General features: G+C 39.5%; 1 protein-coding gene and 1 non-coding gene across 3 annotated transcripts in view; one reads left to right on the plus strand and one right to left on the minus strand.

Moving 5' to 3' along the window:
• Positions 1 to 20,297, plus strand: part of ILRUN (inflammation and lipid regulator with UBA-like and NBR1-like domains) — a 94,622-nt gene that overhangs the window by 56,228 nt on the left and 18,097 nt on the right. For both annotated transcript variants that reach the window (XM_077904356.1, XM_077904355.1), the window contains one exon: positions 18,745 to 19,073. In XM_077904356.1, coding sequence (XP_077760482.1) covers positions 18,745 to 19,073 — 329 coding nt within the window. The remainder of the gene's footprint in view (positions 1 to 18,744; positions 19,074 to 20,297) is intronic.
• LOC144317916 (U6 spliceosomal RNA) lies at positions 13,299 to 13,406 on the minus strand. Its single transcript, XR_013383801.1, has one exon. It is a non-coding gene; the product is annotated as a U6 spliceosomal RNA (small nuclear RNA).

The raw sequence follows: 20,297 nt of genomic DNA on the forward strand, positions 1-20,297 counted from the left end.
GAATCTGGGCTGCTTGCTAAGAATGAGTAAAACATAACTTTTTTGGCTTACTTATAGTTAAATTCATAAATTTTGTATTAGTAACATATAGGGCAATAGAGTCGTAGTGTGGGCTCTGAAATCATACCATCTGGTTTTGACTTCTGGTTAATAGTAATTAGGAATATGACTGGTAGGAAATTATTTTATCTCTTAGTGACAGATTTTTTTAATCTATAAAATAAGGAAAACAGTACCTACTTCATAGGATTTTGAGGGAATTAGAGAGTTAATGCATGTCAAAGTTTATAAACCAGCATCTGGCATGATAAGCATTAATTGTTAGATGCTGTTATTATTTTAGCATTTTGTTATTATTATTAAAAGACCTGACTATATTGTGAAACCTGTAGTACAGTAGTCACTCCTCAGCTGTTAACTTGTTTTGTATTAACTACTTAATAAAGATTCCTTAAGGCTTCTGTCATCTCAGATATCCCAGGGATCTGTTTTTTGTTTTGTTTTGTTTTGTTTTGTTTTGTTTTGTTTTGTTTTTGGAGTTCTCGTGGGATCTTAATGGTGAAGTCGGAGATTCTAGGTCCTAAAATCAGAAAGGTGTTGAACATTTGTGTTGAATACCCAAGGCAGAAGAATATTCAGCTTAATGTGAAAAAAGGCCTAAAATCTATAATCTTAAAAGCTTTTATCTTAAGAAACTAGAAAAAGAAGAGCAAGTTAAATCCAAAGTACACAGAAGAAAAATAATAAAAATTAGATCAAGAATCAATGAAATTACAAATAGAAAGTCAATAGAGAAAATCAGCAAAACCAGAAACTGGTTCTTTGAAAAGATCATTTAAATCAGTAAGCCTTGGGATCCCTGGGTGGTGCAGCGGTTTGGCGCCTGCCTTTGGCCCAGGGCGTAATCCTGGAGACCCGGGATCGAATCCCACGTCGGGCTCCCAGTGCATGGAGCCTGCTTCTCCCTCTGCCTGTGTCTCTGCCCCCCCCCCCCCCGTGTGACTATCATAAATAAATAAAAAAATAAATAAATCAGTAAGCCTCTAGATAGGCTAAGACAAGACACAAATTACTAAAATAAGAAATGAAAGAAGGGACATTACTACAGAACCTGTGAACATTAAAAGGATAATAAAGGCATATTATGAGCAACTCTGTGCCTAGATGTAATGGACCAGTTCTTTGAAAGATGTAATCTGCCAAAGCTTACACAGGAAGAAGTAGAAAATATGAATAGGCTTTTATCTTTTAAAGAAATTTATCCTTGGGCAGCCCGGGTAACTCAGCGGTTTAGCGCCGCCTTCAGCCCAGGGCCTGATCCTGGGGACCTGGGATCGAGTCCCACGTCGGGCTTCCTGCATGGAGCCTGCTTCTCCCTCTGCCTGTGTCTCTGCCTCTCTCTCTCTCTCTCTCATGAATAAATAAATCTTAAAAAAAAATAATGGTGAGAAATTAGAAACTTTCCCTCTAAGATCAGAAATAAGGCAAGGAAAAGACCACTGCTTTTCAGCATCATAGTGGAAGTTCTAGCTAATGTGATAACACAAATAAAGGAAATAAGGTATATAGATTGGGAAAGAAGAGCTAAAACTGCACTTTTTTGCAGATGACTATCTATATAGATAATTTAAAAAATGACTAAAACTCCTGGAACTAATAAGCAATTATACAAAGTTAATATGTAAAAGTCAATCACTTTCCTGTAACACTAGCAATGAACAACTTGAATTTGAAATTATGTTAGCATCCCTCCAAAATGAAATACCAAAGTATAAATCTGTCACAATATGAACAAGATTTATATGAGGGAAAACAATACAACTCTGATGAAAGAAATCAAAGAATTAAGTAAGAGGAAAGGTTTTCCATGTTCACAGGTAGGAAGACAGTGTTGTCAAGATGTTATTTCTTCCCATCTTGATCAATAGATTCAACACATTCCCAGTCAGAATTACGGCAGGTTTTTGTGTCGATATCAACTGATTGATTCTAAATTTTTTGTGAAGATGCTACCCAGAGTAGCCAACTCATATTAGAGAAAGACAAAGGTGAAGAAATGATACTCCCTGACTTCAAGACTTATTATATAAAGCTACAGTAATCAAGACCACGTGGTATTGGTGAAAGAATAAACTAATAGTTTGATAGAACAACAGAATAGAAGGTCCAGAAATGGATACAGATACAGTCAGCTGATCTTTCATAAAGAAGCAAAGACAGGGGCGCCTGGGCAGCTCAGTCAGTTAAGTGTCTGCTTTCAACTCAGGTCATGATCCCGTGGTCCTGGGATTGAGCCCTGCATCAGGCTCCCTACTCCATGGGGGGCCTGCTTCTCCCTCTGCCTGCCATTCCCCCTGCTTGTGCATGCTTGCTCTCTCTTTCTCTGTCAAATAAATAAATCTTTAAAAGCAAAGACAATGGAGAAAAGATAGTCTTTTCAACAAATGGTGCTGAATCAACTAGATATCTACATGCAAAGAAGTGAATCTAGGGATCCCTGGGTGGCGCAGCGGTTTGGTGCCTGCCTTTGGCCCAGGGTGCGATCCTGGAGACCTGGGATCGAATCCCACAACGGGCTCCCAGTGCATGGAGCCTGCTTCTCCCTCTGCCTGTGTCTCTGCCCCCCTCTCTCTCTCTCTGTGACTATCATAAAAAAAAAAAAAAAAAAAAAAAAGAATGAATCTAGACACAGATCTTATATATCCTTGGCAAAAATGAACTCAAAATGGATCATAAATCTAAATGTAAAAAAGACATTGCACCAGAGAAGATATATAGATAGCAAATAAGCATTTGAAAAGTTGTCATTATCACATCATTGGAGAATTGCCAATTAAATTAAAACATGATAGTTACTCTTTACCTATTAAATGCACCAAATCCAGAACATTGACACCACCAAGTGCTGGTGAGAATGTGGAGCCACAGGAACTGTCATTTACTGTGAACGTGAGTGCAAGATGGTATAGTTAGTCACTTTGGAAGACTGTTTGAAAGTTTCTTATAAAACAAATACTCTTGCTGTGTTTATAACTGTTTTATTCATAATTGCAAAAAATTGAACGCAACCAAGATGTTATCAATAGGTAAATGGGTAAATAAACTGGTACATCCAGACAATGGAATACTTCTAGCACTAAAAAGAAATGAGCACTTATTCCATGAAAAAGCATGGAGAAATTTTTAATGCGTATCTTTTTTTTTTAAAGATTTTTATTTATTTATTCATGAGAGACACACAGAGAGGCAGAGACACAGGCAGAGGGAGAAGCAGGCTCCATGCAGGGAGCCCGATGTGGGATTCGATCCGGGGACTCCAGGGTCATGCCCTAGGCCGAAGCCAGGCGCTAAACCACTGAGCCACCCAGGAATCCCCCTAATGCATATATCTCTTAAGTGAAAGAAGCCTATTTGAAAAGGCTACATCCTGTATGATTCCTATATGACATTCTGGAAAAGGCAAAACTGGAGACAGTAAAAAGATCAGTGAAGGCCAGGGGAGGGAGGGATGAATAGGCAGAGTGCAGAGGATTTTTAGGGCAGTAAGATTATTCTGTATGATACCATAGTGGTGGATGCACATCATTATGCATTTATCAAAACCCACAGAATGTACAACACCAAGAGTAACCTCTAATATGAAGTATGGACTTGGAACATAATGATGTGCCTGTGTAGGTTCATTGATTATAACAAATATTCCCTTGGTGAGGGATGTTGATAGTGGAGGAGGTTGTACATAGATGGAGGTAGAGAGGATATATGCATCTTCTCGGTGTTGCTGTGAACCTAAAAACTGTTCTAAAAATAAAATCTTGAAAAATAAAGTCTATTAAAAATACTTCTCTTCAATAATAAATATTAGAAAAAAACTTTCTAGATCAAATGGTCTAGAAAGGCTTGCCCTAATATGTGGTATTTGAACTAAATGGATTCAGATTGGTGACAGGGACAAGGCACCACATTTTCAGACTGCAATAAGTAAGCATAAACTCTGGTTAAGTGTGACTTGTGCAGTTTGACATGAGTGAGAATTTTGTGTGGGAAAGAATGGAAAATGGATTGGAGGTGATAGTACTCTGAGGAATATTTACACCATCAGTCATCTGGAAGAGAGATGAGTAGCAGCTATCATGGCCCAGACTAAGGGACCTAGGAGAGGCGTCTGTATATGCTGTACACCTCAAATGTGTGTGAGTAGTGAGATTGACTTTCTTTTAGAGGATTGACAAGTCCAGATGGTCATAAGTGAACCCTAAGATCCCACATGTGTGGATTTTGCTAGACCTTCTTCAGCTTAGGAATGAGTACTTATTCATTTCTCCAAAGGTCTGTGCCCAGATTTGAGCCAGGAAAATAATTTGGCCTATTAGGAGGCTGCAATAGGAAATGAAAGAGGACAGGGTGCTTGTGCAAGATATGCCAGACCAAAGAAATGAAGGAGAAAGTAAAAATGTGAGGAGGAGAATGAAGAAACATTTAGGAAGTTCTGCTTTGTCACTGTCTTTGACTCTGACTTGTCAGTGAATGTGAGGTCTGTAATGTAATTCTGGAGAGAACATTGAGGAGGAAGGGGTTTTGTTTTGCTAGTTCTTGCGTTGGTCCTGCTTGGATGGTGATGTTGACTGGCAGCAGTTTCTCTGAAGCCAGAAACAAAGCCTGTCCTCTTTTAGGAGGAGGGGGAAGGGAGAACAGAGTTAATGTAGTGTGTTACCAGATCTCTAGGACAGAAAAGCTTTCACCAGGAATAACTAATTGTCATCTGTAATGCTGTTTATTACTTTTTGTCCATAATTATGTCAAAGATACAAGATTTGAATTTCTAAAAAAGACAAATGGGGCCTATGTCTTGTTATGCCTTTAAGTATTCAGAACATACATAGTAACTCTATAGAAAGGTATCATAGTCCTAAATTAAACTTCATCTTAGAAGCATGTGTACAAAGAGGAATGGCCTTTTTAAAAATATATGTATATTTAAGTTTGAATTAGGTAAATCAGTGGTTTAAATTTGACTTTCTGGGGATCCCTGGGTGGCGCAACGGTTTGGCGCCTGCCTTTGGCCCAGGGTGCGATCTTGGAGACCCGGGATCGAGTCCCACGTCAGGCTCCCGTTGCGTGGAGCCTGCTTCTCCCTCTGCCTGTGTCTCTGCCTCTCTCTCTCTCTCTGTGACTATCATAAAAATAAGTAAATTAATTAAATAAATTAAAAAAATAAATTTGACTTTCTGATGAACTAAATACTTAGTTGGAAGTATTTCTGCTTAAATATTCTATTTTAAATTGTCCTTTGATGAAAATACTACAGATAGCAAGAAGTTCCAAGTGTGTGCTAGTCAAACTGGTTGAGAAATTCAGCAGTAGTAGTGAAAGAAAAAGAACACTGGGGATCCCTGGGTGGCGCAGCGGTTTAGCGCCTGCCTTTGGCCCGGGGCGCGATCCTGGAGACGAGTCCCACGTCAGGCTCCCGGTGCGTGGAGCCTGCTTCTCCCTCTGCCTGTGTCTCTGCCTCTCTCTCTCTGTGTGACTATCATTTAAAAAACAAAAAAAACAAAAAACAAAAAACAAAACAAAAAAAAAACACCAGCTATCTTTCTACCTATTTGCATATAAAATGGATAATATTTAAATATTAAGTCCTTTTTATCCAGCATTATGTTTAAGTGCTTTTCAACATAACTGCCAAAATGATTGTTAAAATGTCCGTTTAATCTGTATTTTTATGCCACTTGCATAAGTTTGGCTCTTAATGTGCTGTAGCTGTAGTTTTGATTCCCTGCATTATTCTTAAACTTAATTGTACTCAAATTAGTATTTTAAGTTGCTTCAGTGTACTTGTAATCTATCTTAATTTCCTGCAGTTGTGCTGTTACCCACTCAGATTATGCTTTATTTGTAGGCTATAGAAGTTTAAATAATGAGAATGTTAATATTTCCATCTTTTTTTTGCCAGGAATAGTTGTCTGTGTTAACTGTTATCTCTTTCCTGATTGGTGGAACATTCAAAACTGACCAGGGATGGGAGTGCTACATGGTATTATAGATAAGCACTAGATTAGGATTAAAAATAGCTGACTTCTGTTTTTGTTTTTCATTCTGCCACATAATGTATTACTGATTTGGCCTTGAAGAACTAAAGTTTTGGGGGTTTTTAAAAGATTTTATTTATTTGAGAGAGAGAGAGATAAAGATAGAGAAAGAACAAGCAGGGGGAGGTGCAGAGGTAGAAGCAGGCTCTCCAACTGAGCCATGCACCCAGGTGCCCCTTGGAGGACTAACTTAAAGTTACTGGGCTTCAGGGTATTTTTTGTATGTTTTAATTGTGGTGAAATACACATAACAAAATTTATCATCTTAACCATTTATAAGTATATGATTCAGTGGCATTAAGTGCTTTCACGTTGTTATTCAACCATCATCACTATCCACTTCTAGTATTTTTATCTTGTGAAACTGAAACTCTGTACCCATGAAATAATAACTTCTCATTTCTCTCTCTCTCTCCAGCCCTTGACATCACCATCCTACTTTCTGTCGGTATAAATTTGACGCCTCTAGGTACCTCATATAAGTGGTTTCATACAGTATTATAGGATTTGTCTTTTGGTGACTGCCTTATTTCACTTAGCATAATGTCCTGAAGGTTCATCCAAATTGTAGCATGGATCAGAATTTCCTTCTTTTTTAAGGCTGAATAATATTCAATTATATGTATATACAACACTTTTATTTTATTTATTTATTTTTAAAGATTTTATTTATTCATGAGAGACAGAGAGAGAGAGAGAGAGAGGCAGAGACACAGGCAGAGGGAGAAGCAGGCTCCTTGCAGAGAGCCTGATGCAGGACTCGATCCCAGGTCTCCAGGATCACACCCTGGACTGAAGGCAGCCCTAAACCCCTGAGCCACCCGGGCTGCCTATACTGCACTTTTAGAATGCATTCATACATCAATGGATACTTGGATTGCTTCTGCCTTTTAGTACTATGAATGATGCTGCTATGAACAAGGGTATAGAAATATTTCTTTGAGAGCCTACTTTTAGTTCTCTTGGGTATCCATCTAGAAGTGGAATTGCTAGACCATGTGACAGTTGTATTTTTAATTTTTTGAGGAACCGCCATACTGTTTTCCATAGTGGCTGTACCATTTTACTCTCCCATCAACAGTGCACAAGAATTCCCATTTCTCCCCTCCCTGCCAACACTTGTTATTTTCTGTTTTTTTGATAGTAGCCGTCCTAATGGGTAGTAAGGTGGTATCTTACAGTTTTGATTTGCATTTCCCTAATGGTTGGTGATGTTGAGCATCTTTTCATGTGCTTGTTGGTCATTCAGCTTGTCAATTCAAGCCATTTTTTAATCACATTTTTCATTTTTTAAAGATTTTATTTATTTGAGAGAGAGCAAGTGAGCACAAGTGGGTAGAGGAATAGAGGGAGAGGGAGAAACAGACTCACTATTGAGTAGGGAGTCTGATGTCAGGCTCCATCCCAGGACCCTAGGATCATGACTCGACCCAGAGGCAGATAGATACTTAACTGACTGAGCCACCCAGGCACCCCAGGCTTTGGTTTTGTTTGTTTGTTTGTTTGTTTGTTTGTTTTTTAAGTAGGAGTTCTTTATATATTCTGAGTATTAACTCCTTATGAGATATACAGTTTGCATATACTTTCTTTATTCTGCGGGTTGCCTTTTCACTGTTGTGTCCTTTGATGCACAAAAGTTTTAATTTTGATGTAGTCCAATTTATTTTTTCTTTGGTTGCCTGTGTTTTTTTTTTTTTGGTCATGTCCAAGAAATGATTTCCAAGTCTAGTGTCATGAAGCTTCATCTCAGTGTTTTCTTCTAAGAGTTTTATAGTTTAGGCTGTGATGTTTAGGTCTTTGATCAATTTTGAGTCAATTTTTGTATATGGTGTGAAGTAAGGGTCCAACTTTATTCTTTTGCATATGATGTTCAGTTTTCCCAGCACCACTTGTTGAAAAGGCTGTCCTTTCCCCTTTGAATGGCCTTTCTAGTTTTGTCAGTAACCATTTGACCATATATGTGAGGGTTTGCTTCTGAACTCTCTCTTCTCTTCTATTGGTCTGTCCATCTTTTTAACAATACCACACTGTTTTGATTACTGTAGTGCTATAATAAGTTTTGAAATCAGGAAATGTGAGACTTCCAACTTCCTTCTTTTTCAAATTGTTTTGGCTATTGAAAATTGTTAGGGTTTGAGTGATGCTAAAAGTAATCAAAGGTTTTAGGTAGTGATAGCCTGATCCTTCAGTTGCAGAGGTCCTCCCTGTCAACCAACCTTTTCCCTAATGGTTTTCATTCATTGATAATTACTGCCTGAATCATTTCATCAGGGGTCACAATGTGATTATGTCTTCCTCATACATTAGCTGGAGTAGTTCTGGGATAAAAAGAAAAATTTTCTGGGGCACCTGGGTTGACTCAGTGGTTGAACATCTGCCTTTGGCTTGGGTCACGATCCCGAGATCCTGGGATTGATTTCGGCATCAGGCTCCCTACAGGGAGCCTGCTTCTCCCTCTGCCTATGTCTCTCTGTGTGTCTCTCATGAATGAATAAATAAAATTTAAAAAAAGTAAATTTTTTTTCATCAACAATGACAACTTGAAATTCATGTTTTTATAATAAGGCTAGGTTAAATTCTTTACCTTTAATTGCCAGTTTTTAGAGGAAGGAGTTGGTGCTCTGATTGCTTTCAGTGAAACTAATATGTGAGGATTAAAAGTTAAAGGGTTATATACCCTTCTTAGAGATATCATAAACACTTAGATTTCATATATGAAACCCATTTTAGTTCATTGTAGTTAGGGACCCAGGAATCTGTATTTTTCACATACAAACCACATGGTCTTTTTTTTTTTTTTAAGATTTTATTTATTTATTCATGAGAGAGAGAGAGAGACAGAGAGAGGCAGAGACACAGGCAGAGGGAGATGCAAGCTCCATACAGGGAGCCCCACGTGGGACTTGATCCCGGGTCTCCCGGATCAGACCCTGGACTGAAGGCGGCGCTAAACCGCTGAGCCACCAGGGCTGCCCCCCACATGGTCTTGATATAGGTGGTCTGCAGAGCAGACTGCTTATAAAGTTACATTATCAATTGAAAACTGTTTACTGTTTTGTTGTGTTGTCTTCCATACCACAGGAGGTGTTCACTGACAAGATAATGCCCAATCTTACCAAAGTATTTGATTTTTAAATTACGGCATTAAATGTTAACTTGCTTAAATAAGGTCTTTTCTGCTTTTCGTTAACTGTCATTGTTACAATCCTTCAGCTATAGTTACTCTTAACATTGACTGACTTCCAACAGGGCAACAAAATAAACATTTTTTTGTTTGTTTTTTAATGCAAGTAGTGTTGTGTAAATAATTGGCTGTTTATTGTGCTCCTATCCTATGCCAATCACCATCCTGCAAAATTTATCTCCAGTGCTTATTCCATCTCCTTTTGACCTAGGTTTTTTTGTTTCTGTTTTCTTTTTTTTTTTTTTTCTGTTTTCTTTTTGTTGTTTGTTGTTTGTTTTTTCAGTATCTAGGGCATTTCTACTAATCTTAAGTCACAATTTACTAATGATATAATTAGAAGAGTCTCCCATTACTGCCTCCTTCAACGAGATACCCATTTTTATTTATTCATTTATGGTTTATCTGTACACTGTTGTTTTGCTTTGTCTTTCAAATGCTAGCCAATATATGTAAGTCTGACCCTATGCTTACACAAAAGTCCCATAACGATAGATACTGATCTGCATCTTTTTCTCCCCACTTAATAATATATTCTAGAGATCGCTCTAGAAACCTTTTTTATTTTTTTATTATTTATTTATTTATTTTAAATATTTTATTTATTTATTCATGAGAGACACAGAGAGAGAAGCAGGCTCCATGCAGAGAGCCCGACGTGGGACTTGATCCCGGGACCCCAGGATCACGCTCTGGGCCAAAGGCAGGCGCCAAACCGCTGAGCCACCCAGGGATTCCCTAGAAACCTTTTTTAAAAATTTAATTATTTATTTGACAGAAAGCACAAGCAAGGGAGTAGCAGAGAGAGAGGGAGAAAGAAGCAGGCTCCCCACTGAGCAGGGGGCCTGATGTGGGGTTCATCCCAGGACCTTCAGATCATGACCTGAGCCAAAGACAGACACTTAACTGAACCACCCAGGTGCCCCACTCTAGAAATCTTCATTACTTTTTATGGCTGTGGAGTGTCCCCTCTCAGGTCGATGTGTCATCATTTTTCCAGCCGGTCACTACTGATGGACATTCAAGTTTCTAAAAATTTCTTGCTGTTACATATCATATAATGCTGTTATTTCCTCCAGCTTCTCTCCCATTTTGCTGCTCTCCTTCATAGCAAAACTCCTTGGAATATTTTGTGTCAGTAATGACTATCCCCACCTCTTGATTTCTGTACTCCTGAATTCTTTCCATCAGGCTTCTGCCCCCACCACTCCACTGAAACTGCTCTTTTCAGTACCAGTGGACTTACATAATGCTACCTCCAATGCTTTGTTCTCACTTCTCAGCCTTACTTGGATTATTAGCTGCACTGGACCCAATTGATGAAACGCTTGTGACTAGGCTTCTAGAACACCATATACTCCTGGGTTTTCTTTACTCTTGAGGCTGTTCCTTCTCTCTTTTCTCTGACCCTCTTATCATTGAATGAATGCATTCCTCTTTCCTGTGGTATCAGCTGATGGCTGGGCCAACCTGGCCCACTTCATGAGAGGGCAGTCTGTAAGAGAAGGGATGTAGGAAGGGATGGAGTCTGCATCTAGAAGTTGAAGCTGGGAGGGGAAAGAGAAAGCCAGAAGGTTTCAAAGGTCACCTGAAACAAGCCCCTAGCCTGATACAACCAGAATTTATTAATGTAATTCGGTGAGGGCAGGCTTTCTAGGGGGAATTGTGGAATGCCACACAACGAGAGGGAGAAGGGAAGCAGTCTTCATACAGTTTGGGTTCCTGCTGAAGGATTCTGAGAGGGCTCAACGGAAAGTGGGGATCAATTTTGGATTGGTTGCTATTTCTGAGGCAGGATTAGAAGGGAGGATTAATTAAGGTTTGGGTGCTATCTTGAGGCAGGGGCATTTTAACAATCAACAATCCTCAGTAATTGATGCTACAACAAAATGAGTCTGGGGGTATCGTTGGTAAGAAAGCAGTAGTCAATCCGAGGGTTGTTAGAGCATTTTATAGCAGCTACATGATCTTGGGAGAAATCATGTTTTCTCTTAACTTTGCACCTGCCTTTGTAAATAAGTGTCTGTCCTTCCAGCCCAGTTAATAAGGTTGTTTTTTTCTTTTTCATTCTGAGCTTATTTTCATCTTTTTAAAAAATATTTTTTAAAGGTTTTATTTAAGAGAGTAAATGAGAGTGAGAGCACGAGCAAGGGGAGGGGCAGAGGGAGAGGGAGAAGCAGGCTCTCTGGCTGAGCAGGATGCCCCACGCAGTCCTCTATCCCAAGACTCCAGGATCACGACCTGAGCCAAAGGCAGATGCTCAACCAACTAAGGCACCCAGGCACCCTGATTTTCATCTTTGATCTCAGATATGTTTTGACTCTTTAACTTCTATGGCACTGATTTCCTAGATTTGAGAGGTTGAAATTCTTGTTTCCTAAAACTGAAGCCAGTAATTAAATGGTTAAATGATCACTGTAGTCCCCCATCCTATCCCCAAATCAAGGTAGAAGCTCATAATTTTTAAATAGGGCATGATTTAGGAAAATTGTGAAGTAGGAATAGTTACTTTGTTGTTGCCATTTCAACTTTTCTTTGTGGACCTCTATCCCTATTAGGGGCCCCAGGGACCCATCACTGTCTCGTCTCATCCAGGCTTTCATTGCTCTTAGGCCTTTTTCTTTTCCCCTATGTGAACTTGGGCCTAGTGGTTGATTTGATAATGAGTTTAAGGTAGCTTACTATATTCCTTTGAGGGGCATTTGCATTTTAATTGGAAATTCCTGAGAATAATCCTGAAATCCAGGAACAAGGTTTTAATGCATTTGTGTTAAGATGAGGTGGGGAGTAAGGGTCGGTAGGGAACAGAGTTTGAGCAGAGGCAGTCCTTCAGGTGTCATTCGGAGCACCTCATGAACTGGATGGAGCCCAGTTCTACCCTCTTCTCCCTTCAATGCCAAGGTAGGTAGGTGGTGTGTTGATAGATATAGTGAGTGTCTAAGTGCCTGGCCATTGTCATGGGAGCTCTGTGTTGAATAAATAGTGTGGAAATGTAGACTGGAAGTTGAGACTAGTTAGATTAGTGCTGACAATTGGAAGTACCTTCTTTTCCCAGTGGTACACAAACACTGCCGCCTTAGTAGTTCCAAGAGACAGACACAAATATGTTGAGACTTGCTCATAATGCTGTCCTTTGCACTACTTACTGTCTGGGAATGTTTCAGGCATAGACTAGCAGTGCTCAGACTAGGCAGTACATATCCAGCCTTCCTGTGGGAGATGAAATGTGAGCCTACAGCCTTTAGCTGAGCAGTTGACTGGAGCCTGTGCACCTGTCTGGATCCAAGTTGTTTCTTTTTTTTTTTTTTTCCAAGTTGTTTCTTAATCCTCAGGGCAAATGTGAGTTTCTGTCATGCTTGGAAGATGGGTGGAGCTTTAGGAAGGATTTGAATCTAGCACTCCCAAACCTAGGTGTGACCTCCATCGTAGTCTTCCATGTGCATGCTGACAGAAGCCAGGATGTGTCTCCTGGTGTTGGGGCCCTCTGGTCTCATTGCTCCCTGGGACACGCCCAGGGCATTTGCTCTGGGGATCAGAAGCCCATCAGATTTCAGTCCGAGGCACAGTTTGAACCATTTTGAGGTGTCTTCGTAAACTGAATTTGTAAAAGTTGTGCTTTCTCAAGTCCCCTAGCCTTGTCCCTTGGGGAAGCTTAGACCCAAGTGGAGCATACTGATATGGCACATTATTGCTTTCTTCAAGTGACTTGCATTTGTATTTTGTTTTGTATTTTGTGCATGCCAGAGGCATGCTCTGGAAGTCATTGGGCAGCTTCAGCCCAACATGCACATCAAGGTGATGGCTCATTTGTATAGCTGTTGCTGTTACATCTGTTTGAAGACTGTTGACTGGCCCTTACTGCTGTACTGAAATAGGGTAGCCCAGGAAGAAAAGAGCCATCACACTGCATATAGGAGTGAACTCCTGTGTCTAGTTTGAATGGACAACTTGTTAGAATGAAGACCTCAACACTGTGGCACATGTTGAGTTACTATTAACTGAACTCCAGACTTTATTTAGATTTTTTAAAAAATATGGACCGCTTCATGAATTTGCATATCATCCTTGTGCAGGGGCCATGCTAATGTCTATAACATTCTAGTTTTCATGGATGTATTGCTGAAGTGAGCATAGACTTTCTTTAGATTTTATCTTTCTTTAGATTTTATTTCATCGTTCCATTCATGACTTTCTGTTCCCAGCATCTGGTCTATGGCACCACATGACATGTAGTTATCTTGGCTTTAGTCTCTTGACCTGTGACAGTTTCTCAGAGTCTTTTCTGTTTTCATGACCCATGACTGTTTGGAGGAATAATGGCAGGTATCCTTCATAACATACCCCAATTTGAGCTTCTCTGATGTTTTCTTAAATCTTAAATTTATTTAGACTAATGTTATAGATTTGGGGAATACTACAGAGATGAAGTACCTTACCAGGGGGCACCTGATATATACATAACATCACTGGTGATATTAACATGGGTCACTTGATTAAATTGTTTGTTGCCAGTTTCTCCAATGTAAAGTTACTGTTTTTCTCTTTCCCTATTCTTTTTTTTTTTTTTAATATTTATTCATGAGAGACACAGAGAGAGAGGCAGAGACATAGGCAGAGGGAAAAGCAGGCTCCTTGAAAGGAGCCCGATGCGGGACTCAATCTTGAAGGGAGCCCAAGGCAGACGCTCAACCGCTGAACCACCAGGCGTCTTTCTCCCTGTTCTGTTCCTTGGAAGCAAATCACTAAGTCTGTCCCACATTCAATATGGATTGGGGGATATATAGAATTAAACTCCATCTTGTAGAAGGGGAAGTAACCACATATATTATTTGGAGTTCTTATGTAAAGAAATTTATCTCTACTTACCCATTAAGTCATTTATTTGTATCACTATGGACTCATGTGTATCTAATATCTATTTTATATTTTGAGTTATAATCCAGTACTATGTTATTTTATTGCCTAAATTGTTCCAGCTTTGGCCAGAAGGAGCTCTTTCAGGTTGCACCTGTATCGCTGTGACATACTTCTATCCTTTGTTTTTTTGAACACTTTCTTAGTTTCTGATATTACAAAGATATTCCAGGCTCATCTTATATTTTCCATGTCTTAGCCCAGAATCAGCCATTTCTCTTTTTCTATTAGCGAATGCTATTCAGAAACCACTGGGCACTGGATATGTTCAGTACTACTGGGCTGTTAATACTTCTAGGCCTTCTCAGCAGACAGAGCTAGGTCATGTGTGTATACATCCTAACCTCTGTAAACAGACATATCTATCCTTGTTTCTGTGTTTCCTCATCTGTATATATATTAAGATAAACATGAGTTTATACTTCTGTCTCTGACTTTAATCCGGTACCACAGAGTTCATTTTAGAATGTTCCTTTCTTGATCATCTGTAATATCCTTCTTCAACAATGAGAAACCTTGCTCTCCCACATTTCACAATTCATTTACTTATTCAACTCCAGTTAACATGTACCCATGCTATGCATGTATTATAACCCATAACCCTACAAGGAACAAACTTACCAGTTCGAATATTGTACTGATTTTTTTATTATCACGTGATTTGATCTGTGATGCCAGCCTTTAGACGTATGCAATGTTTCTAACATTCCTACCATAATCTGAGATGTCTTTGTACATCAGTATGGTTCCTTAAGATTATGGAGTTGGGCTTCAAGTAAAGTATTTTCCTCTTTTTTTTTTTTTTCCTAAACATGGGGCTTGAACTCATAACTCTGAGTTCAGGACCTAAGCTGAGATCAAGATTTGGATGCCCAACTGACTGAGCCATTCAGGCACCCCAAAATACTTTCCTTTTGCTCTGCATTTCTAATAAATCTAAACTAAAGAAGTACAGGGATCCCTGGGTGGCGCAGCGGTTTAGCGCCTGCCTTTGGCCCAGGGCGTGATCCTGGAGACCCGGGATCGAATCCCACGTCGGGCTCCCGGTGCATGGAGCCTGCTTCTCCCTCTGCCTATGTCTCTGCCTCTCTCTCTCTCTCTCTCTGTGACTATCATAAATAAATAAAAATTACAAAAAAAAAAAAAAAAGTACAAAGTTTGTGTACTCTCTTTAGTAATTGATCATACATTTCTACAAAAGGAAGTTTATACTTATTATTAAAGTTATATACTTATTAAAGGTTTTATATGTAAAAGGGACAAGCTGAATGAAACTATTTATAGTACCATTTATCTCCAAAGTCCTGGCTCAGATTCTTTTTGTAAAACACCTTAAGGCAAGACATTCTAAAATCAGTTTCTCCATTGGCTTTACTAACCCATAAAGTATAGGCTTGGCACTTGATTCTACTTTATTGGCTACTTTTCTAGGACATCCTGTTGGCTCATTCTTGTTATTGGTACCAAAAATCATATATGTTTGTTGGTAAAGATATTATAGCCTGGGAAATGGGACTGACTTAATATAGCTGTAGTTCCCTGAGTTCTTGGATTCCCAAGTTCCTGTTGAGGAGAAATAAGTATGAGTTGGAAAAGCTATTCTGAGAGTTGAGTGTTCTTAGTCATCAGTACAAGTTGGCGTTTAACTTGAAGACTGATATCGGGTCCATCATTTCTGTCTCCAGACCTCGAATCCTGTATCTAGAAGGTGTAGCCTTTCATTTGATGACCCCTACGATTCCTTCCATCACAAGTAGTAAAATACATGGCTGGCAGTTCTTACCTCAGTAAGTAAGGCATTCTGGCAAGAATTGGTGGTCAGCCTCTCTGAAACAAGCTTATTTGGTCCATTTTGATCACTTTTTTCTCTTTGTTTAACACACGCTCATTCTCGCACATTCTGCATGGGACGAACACATTTTGAAACATGAGAGCTGGGGATCCCTGGGTGGCTCAGCAGTTTAGCGCCTGCCTTTGGCCCAGGGCGTGATCCTGGAGTCCCAGGATCGAGTCCCGCGTCGGGCTCCTGGCATGGAGCCTGCTTCTCCCTCCTCCTGTGTGGGCCTCTCTCTCTCTCTCTCATTCTCTCTCTCTCTCTCTCTATCATGAATAAATAAATAAATAAATCTTAAAAAAAAAAAAAGAAACATGCGGGCTAGTAGTGCTTATTTAGATGGCTTAGATTATACCATGTAGAAGGTGTACTTTGCTGTTCATAATGACCCATCATGGTAATAATAACTTGGGAGGATCAGAGCTGGAGTGTTCATTGTTGGATGTTTATAAATCAGTGGTTTCTTAAATGACCCTCTCTTTATAGCTACAATGTAAAATCTGTGAACAGTATGGAAGAATAGCCACAGTAAAGAGAGTGCAGTGGCTTACGTATGATATGGCCCAATGAGTTACACGAAAGAAGTTTTAGTTCTTAAAGCCAGGGGAGAAGATGTCATTAGTCTTATATACTGATAATAGTCTTCAGAAGACTATCTTTTCTCTGCTTGTAAGCATTTAGTTTCCTGAGCAAAATGAAGGAAGTGTATGACCTGTAACTGAGTATGTGAAACATATCATGTGCTTAAAAGAACTTTGGAAAATAGATGGGTGAAAGAGAAGTAGTACGAATTAATGTACTGTAAGATAGGGCATATCTGTTTGAGAAAAACAAAAAATAAAGTGAAAAAATGTTGGCTTTGGTTAGAAAGATAGGCTAGGAAAGCATGGAATGAATCTTCCTTAGCTGCCTGCCACTGAATTGTTCTTTAAGGCCTACGTCATGTTGGTTTATGAGATTGACTTAAGAGCTCTGAATCAAAGTCCTCTGACCTAGCACCATCCCATATTTCCAAATGAAGTGGCATGCTGCATATCCTGTGTTAATCAACAGATTGAACTTTTCTGGCACAAGTTTACATGAGGATTCACATTTGCTTTAATGAAAAATTGTGTCTGGAATGGATTCCCATTCCTAGGAGTCCTGCTAGTGCAGCTAGTGGCTGCAGAGGTGCTAATTCCAGAAGTCAACAGCAGATGTCACTGCATCTCTGCTTACTACAGTTCTGGCTCCTAGCTGGGTTCTGGCTCCTAGCTGTTTAATGAAGCTCCCAAACCACCTAATGCAAATGGGGTATTTATGGCCTTCATCAGACACAGAACCCAGATTGAAAATTGAGATTAAGCACAGCCCAAGAGTGTTTTCCCCAGTTTCTTTCACTATTCCTTTTAGTATTGGTAGGGCGGGGGGTTCCCTATTCTTAATATTATCTGAATTTCTGTGTGAGTAACTAATGGAATTTATTAGCCTTTTTGTATCAACCATTTAGCAGTTATTCAGGAGCTTTGGATAACTTTTCACATTTGCTTCAGCTGGATTCATACTTAAAAGCTTCTTGACCTTTCTGTAGCTTGCTTTTTAAAGGCCTTCCTAGCAGGAAAGTTGATGTCACTGTTCTCTGAATTGAGGTGCAGAACATCAAAGGGAACTCTTTACTCTTCTATTTGAACCCTTTGCTTTGGCAGTTGAGAAAAATAACTGAATTACGACCAAAGGTCCTCTTTTTAAGACACATCCTTATGGTTTCAATGTAGATGGTAAGGCTTCTATATGACAAAGGCAAAGTTGGTGTTAAATTGGATTATTTTAGAAAGTCTGGGCATACTGAATTTTTGGTATCTTTTGATCACATAGATCATTAGAAAAAGAAAACACCCCAAGTGATATTTGTCTTAATATACTCATGGTTAATGCTGGTTTACATGTGTGTCCTGGTGGTCATTATTACTAGCTCCCCTCTTTACTCTCCGTTGTCCTATTTGGACAGTATGTTGTCATTCTAAATTGCTCAAAGAAGTAGAGAGGAGGTAGTTGATAAGTTGCAATTTTAGTAATTATAAGCATTTTTTGGCTCAAGAATTATGCCTGCCCCGAGTTTTCTATTTTTTTTTTAAGATTGTTTTAAAATGAATTTATTCAAGGGAGAGAGAGTGAGACAGAGTGAGAGAGAGAGAGAGAGCACAGGGTGGGGGAGAAGGGGAGAGGGAGAAGGAGAAGCAGACGCCTCGCTGAGCAGGGAGCTCAACACAGAGCCCAATCCCTGGACCCCAGGATGAAGTGGAAGGCAGACACTTAACTGACTGAGCCACTTAGGCACCTCTGCCCTGAGTTTTCTAGTTACATACATTCAAACCAAAGCAAAACCACGAGCTTATAATTCTGGGAAAATAGTTTTTAGGTTTCTATCTATAGATCATTGTTCTCTGGAACAGTGATTTCCAAATATGGCTGTGCATCAGGATCAACTGGTAACCTTTTAACAGATACTTTCACAGGTCTTACCATAGACCTATACTGAATGTGTACTGGAGTTTGAATGTGATATTATCAAAAATGTAGAAATGCATGCAGTGCAAATGTACTGGACTACTTTGTCAGCCAGCTTTTAAAGGACATTCCTTCCTAAGATTTGGGTGGCTTTGAGAGGCATTTTGGAGTAATGGTGGTGGCTGCTTTGGGTCTTGAAGGAATGCCTGTCACTGACATGAATTGCCCTTTTGTTTCAGATGTCATCTGGGTGATTCTCAGTGTGGAGGTGGGTGGACTTTTAGGAGTAACGCAGCAGCTGTCATCTTTTGAAACGGAGTTCAACACACAGCCACATCGCAAGGTAGAAGGAAACTTCAACCCGTTTGCCTCTCCCCAAAAGAACCGACAATCAGATGAAAACAACTTAAAAGACCCTGGGGGTTCCGGGTTCGACTCGATCAGCAAAAACACATGGGCTCCTGCTCCTGACCAAACCGAGCAAGATGAGAATAGACTCTCACAGAACTCTGTAAATCTGTCCCCCAGCAGTCACGCAAACAACTTATCAGTAGTGACTTACAGTAAGGTAGGTGCCCTCGGAGAAGAGGAGAAGGGGTAGGTGGTGGGCCTTGGGATTTGTGATACCCTTTCATGGCAAACCTAGAAGCCTAGAATGTTCTTTAAGACTGCTTAGCTCTCCTGCCAACAGCAACAATACAAAAACCTACCCCTTCTCCCCTCCCCCTCCCCCATCTTCATGTCCTGTGGATTACTTTATCCACATTTATAATTTACTACTGTCTCTCTGCTCTGGTTTGGGTGTTGAAAGAACAAAGTTTTTTACATTTAGCATTTAAAAAAATAAAGTCAAAATATCACCAACTGTCCTTCCAGTGTAAATGTATACTAAACCTAGACCACATGCCTTTGGAATCTCTTCCTGCTTTGTTGTTTTTGTTTATGTTTTTACTTTGGCTTTGGGTGGGGCTTTCATTTTTCCAAGGAACAAAGACAAACTCAATTATATATCCTAAATATTGTTGTTGGGCTTTCGCTTTATTTACCTTATTTGCATGTCTTCTTGTTGATGTATTTTCAGTCTATTACGGCCCCAGAGTGGCCCAAGTGATATTTTGACTTTTTATGTGTGGGACAGTAAGTGAGAGAATTGTTGAGTTCACCATGAATTTAAATATTTTGATAGTTCTGAGACACTCTTCTCTGTGTTTGATTTATTGATCTGCTTCTCCTTGCTAGCTGATTAAACAGTGTCTTCTACCCTCTGCTAAGGTGATGATGGTTCTTGGTTGTTGGTTTTGGTTGGTTGAGTAAAGTCTTGATGCTGAGCGCTCACAGTTACAGATGTTTCATATGGTACGGGCCTGTGAGCATTCCTTTTCATTCTTCTCTGGTTAACAATGCTATGTATTAGGCCCAGCACCCCACCCTATACAATCATATAACTGTTAAGTCTGCCCTTGCATCATGTTGGGATTTACCCTCAAATTTTGAAAAATAAAATTGATGTTTATTTGAGGACAAATTGTCTGTTGTAAGAATGGTATTTTTCTGACTAATGCTTTATATATGGTTCAGATCAAGAGGCAAATTAAGAAAAGAAACCTGGTGATGTGAATCCTATTTCTCCACACATTCTAGTTAGTAAGAGAGACTTCATTCAGTAGTGGTGTAACAGAGGATTAATTTTTTTTGTTGTTTGAATGGTTGTCATAAAGGATTCTGTGGAGTCATGTTAGTTGCACAGGATATAAGAGAAGTCAATTGGCAAGACAGTAAAATGCCTGTATTT

This window comes from Canis aureus, chromosome 7 (genome assembly GCF_053574225.1).
Source record: "Canis aureus isolate CA01 chromosome 7, VMU_Caureus_v.1.0, whole genome shotgun sequence".
Classification (NCBI taxonomy): Eukaryota; Metazoa; Chordata; class Mammalia; order Carnivora; family Canidae; genus Canis; species Canis aureus.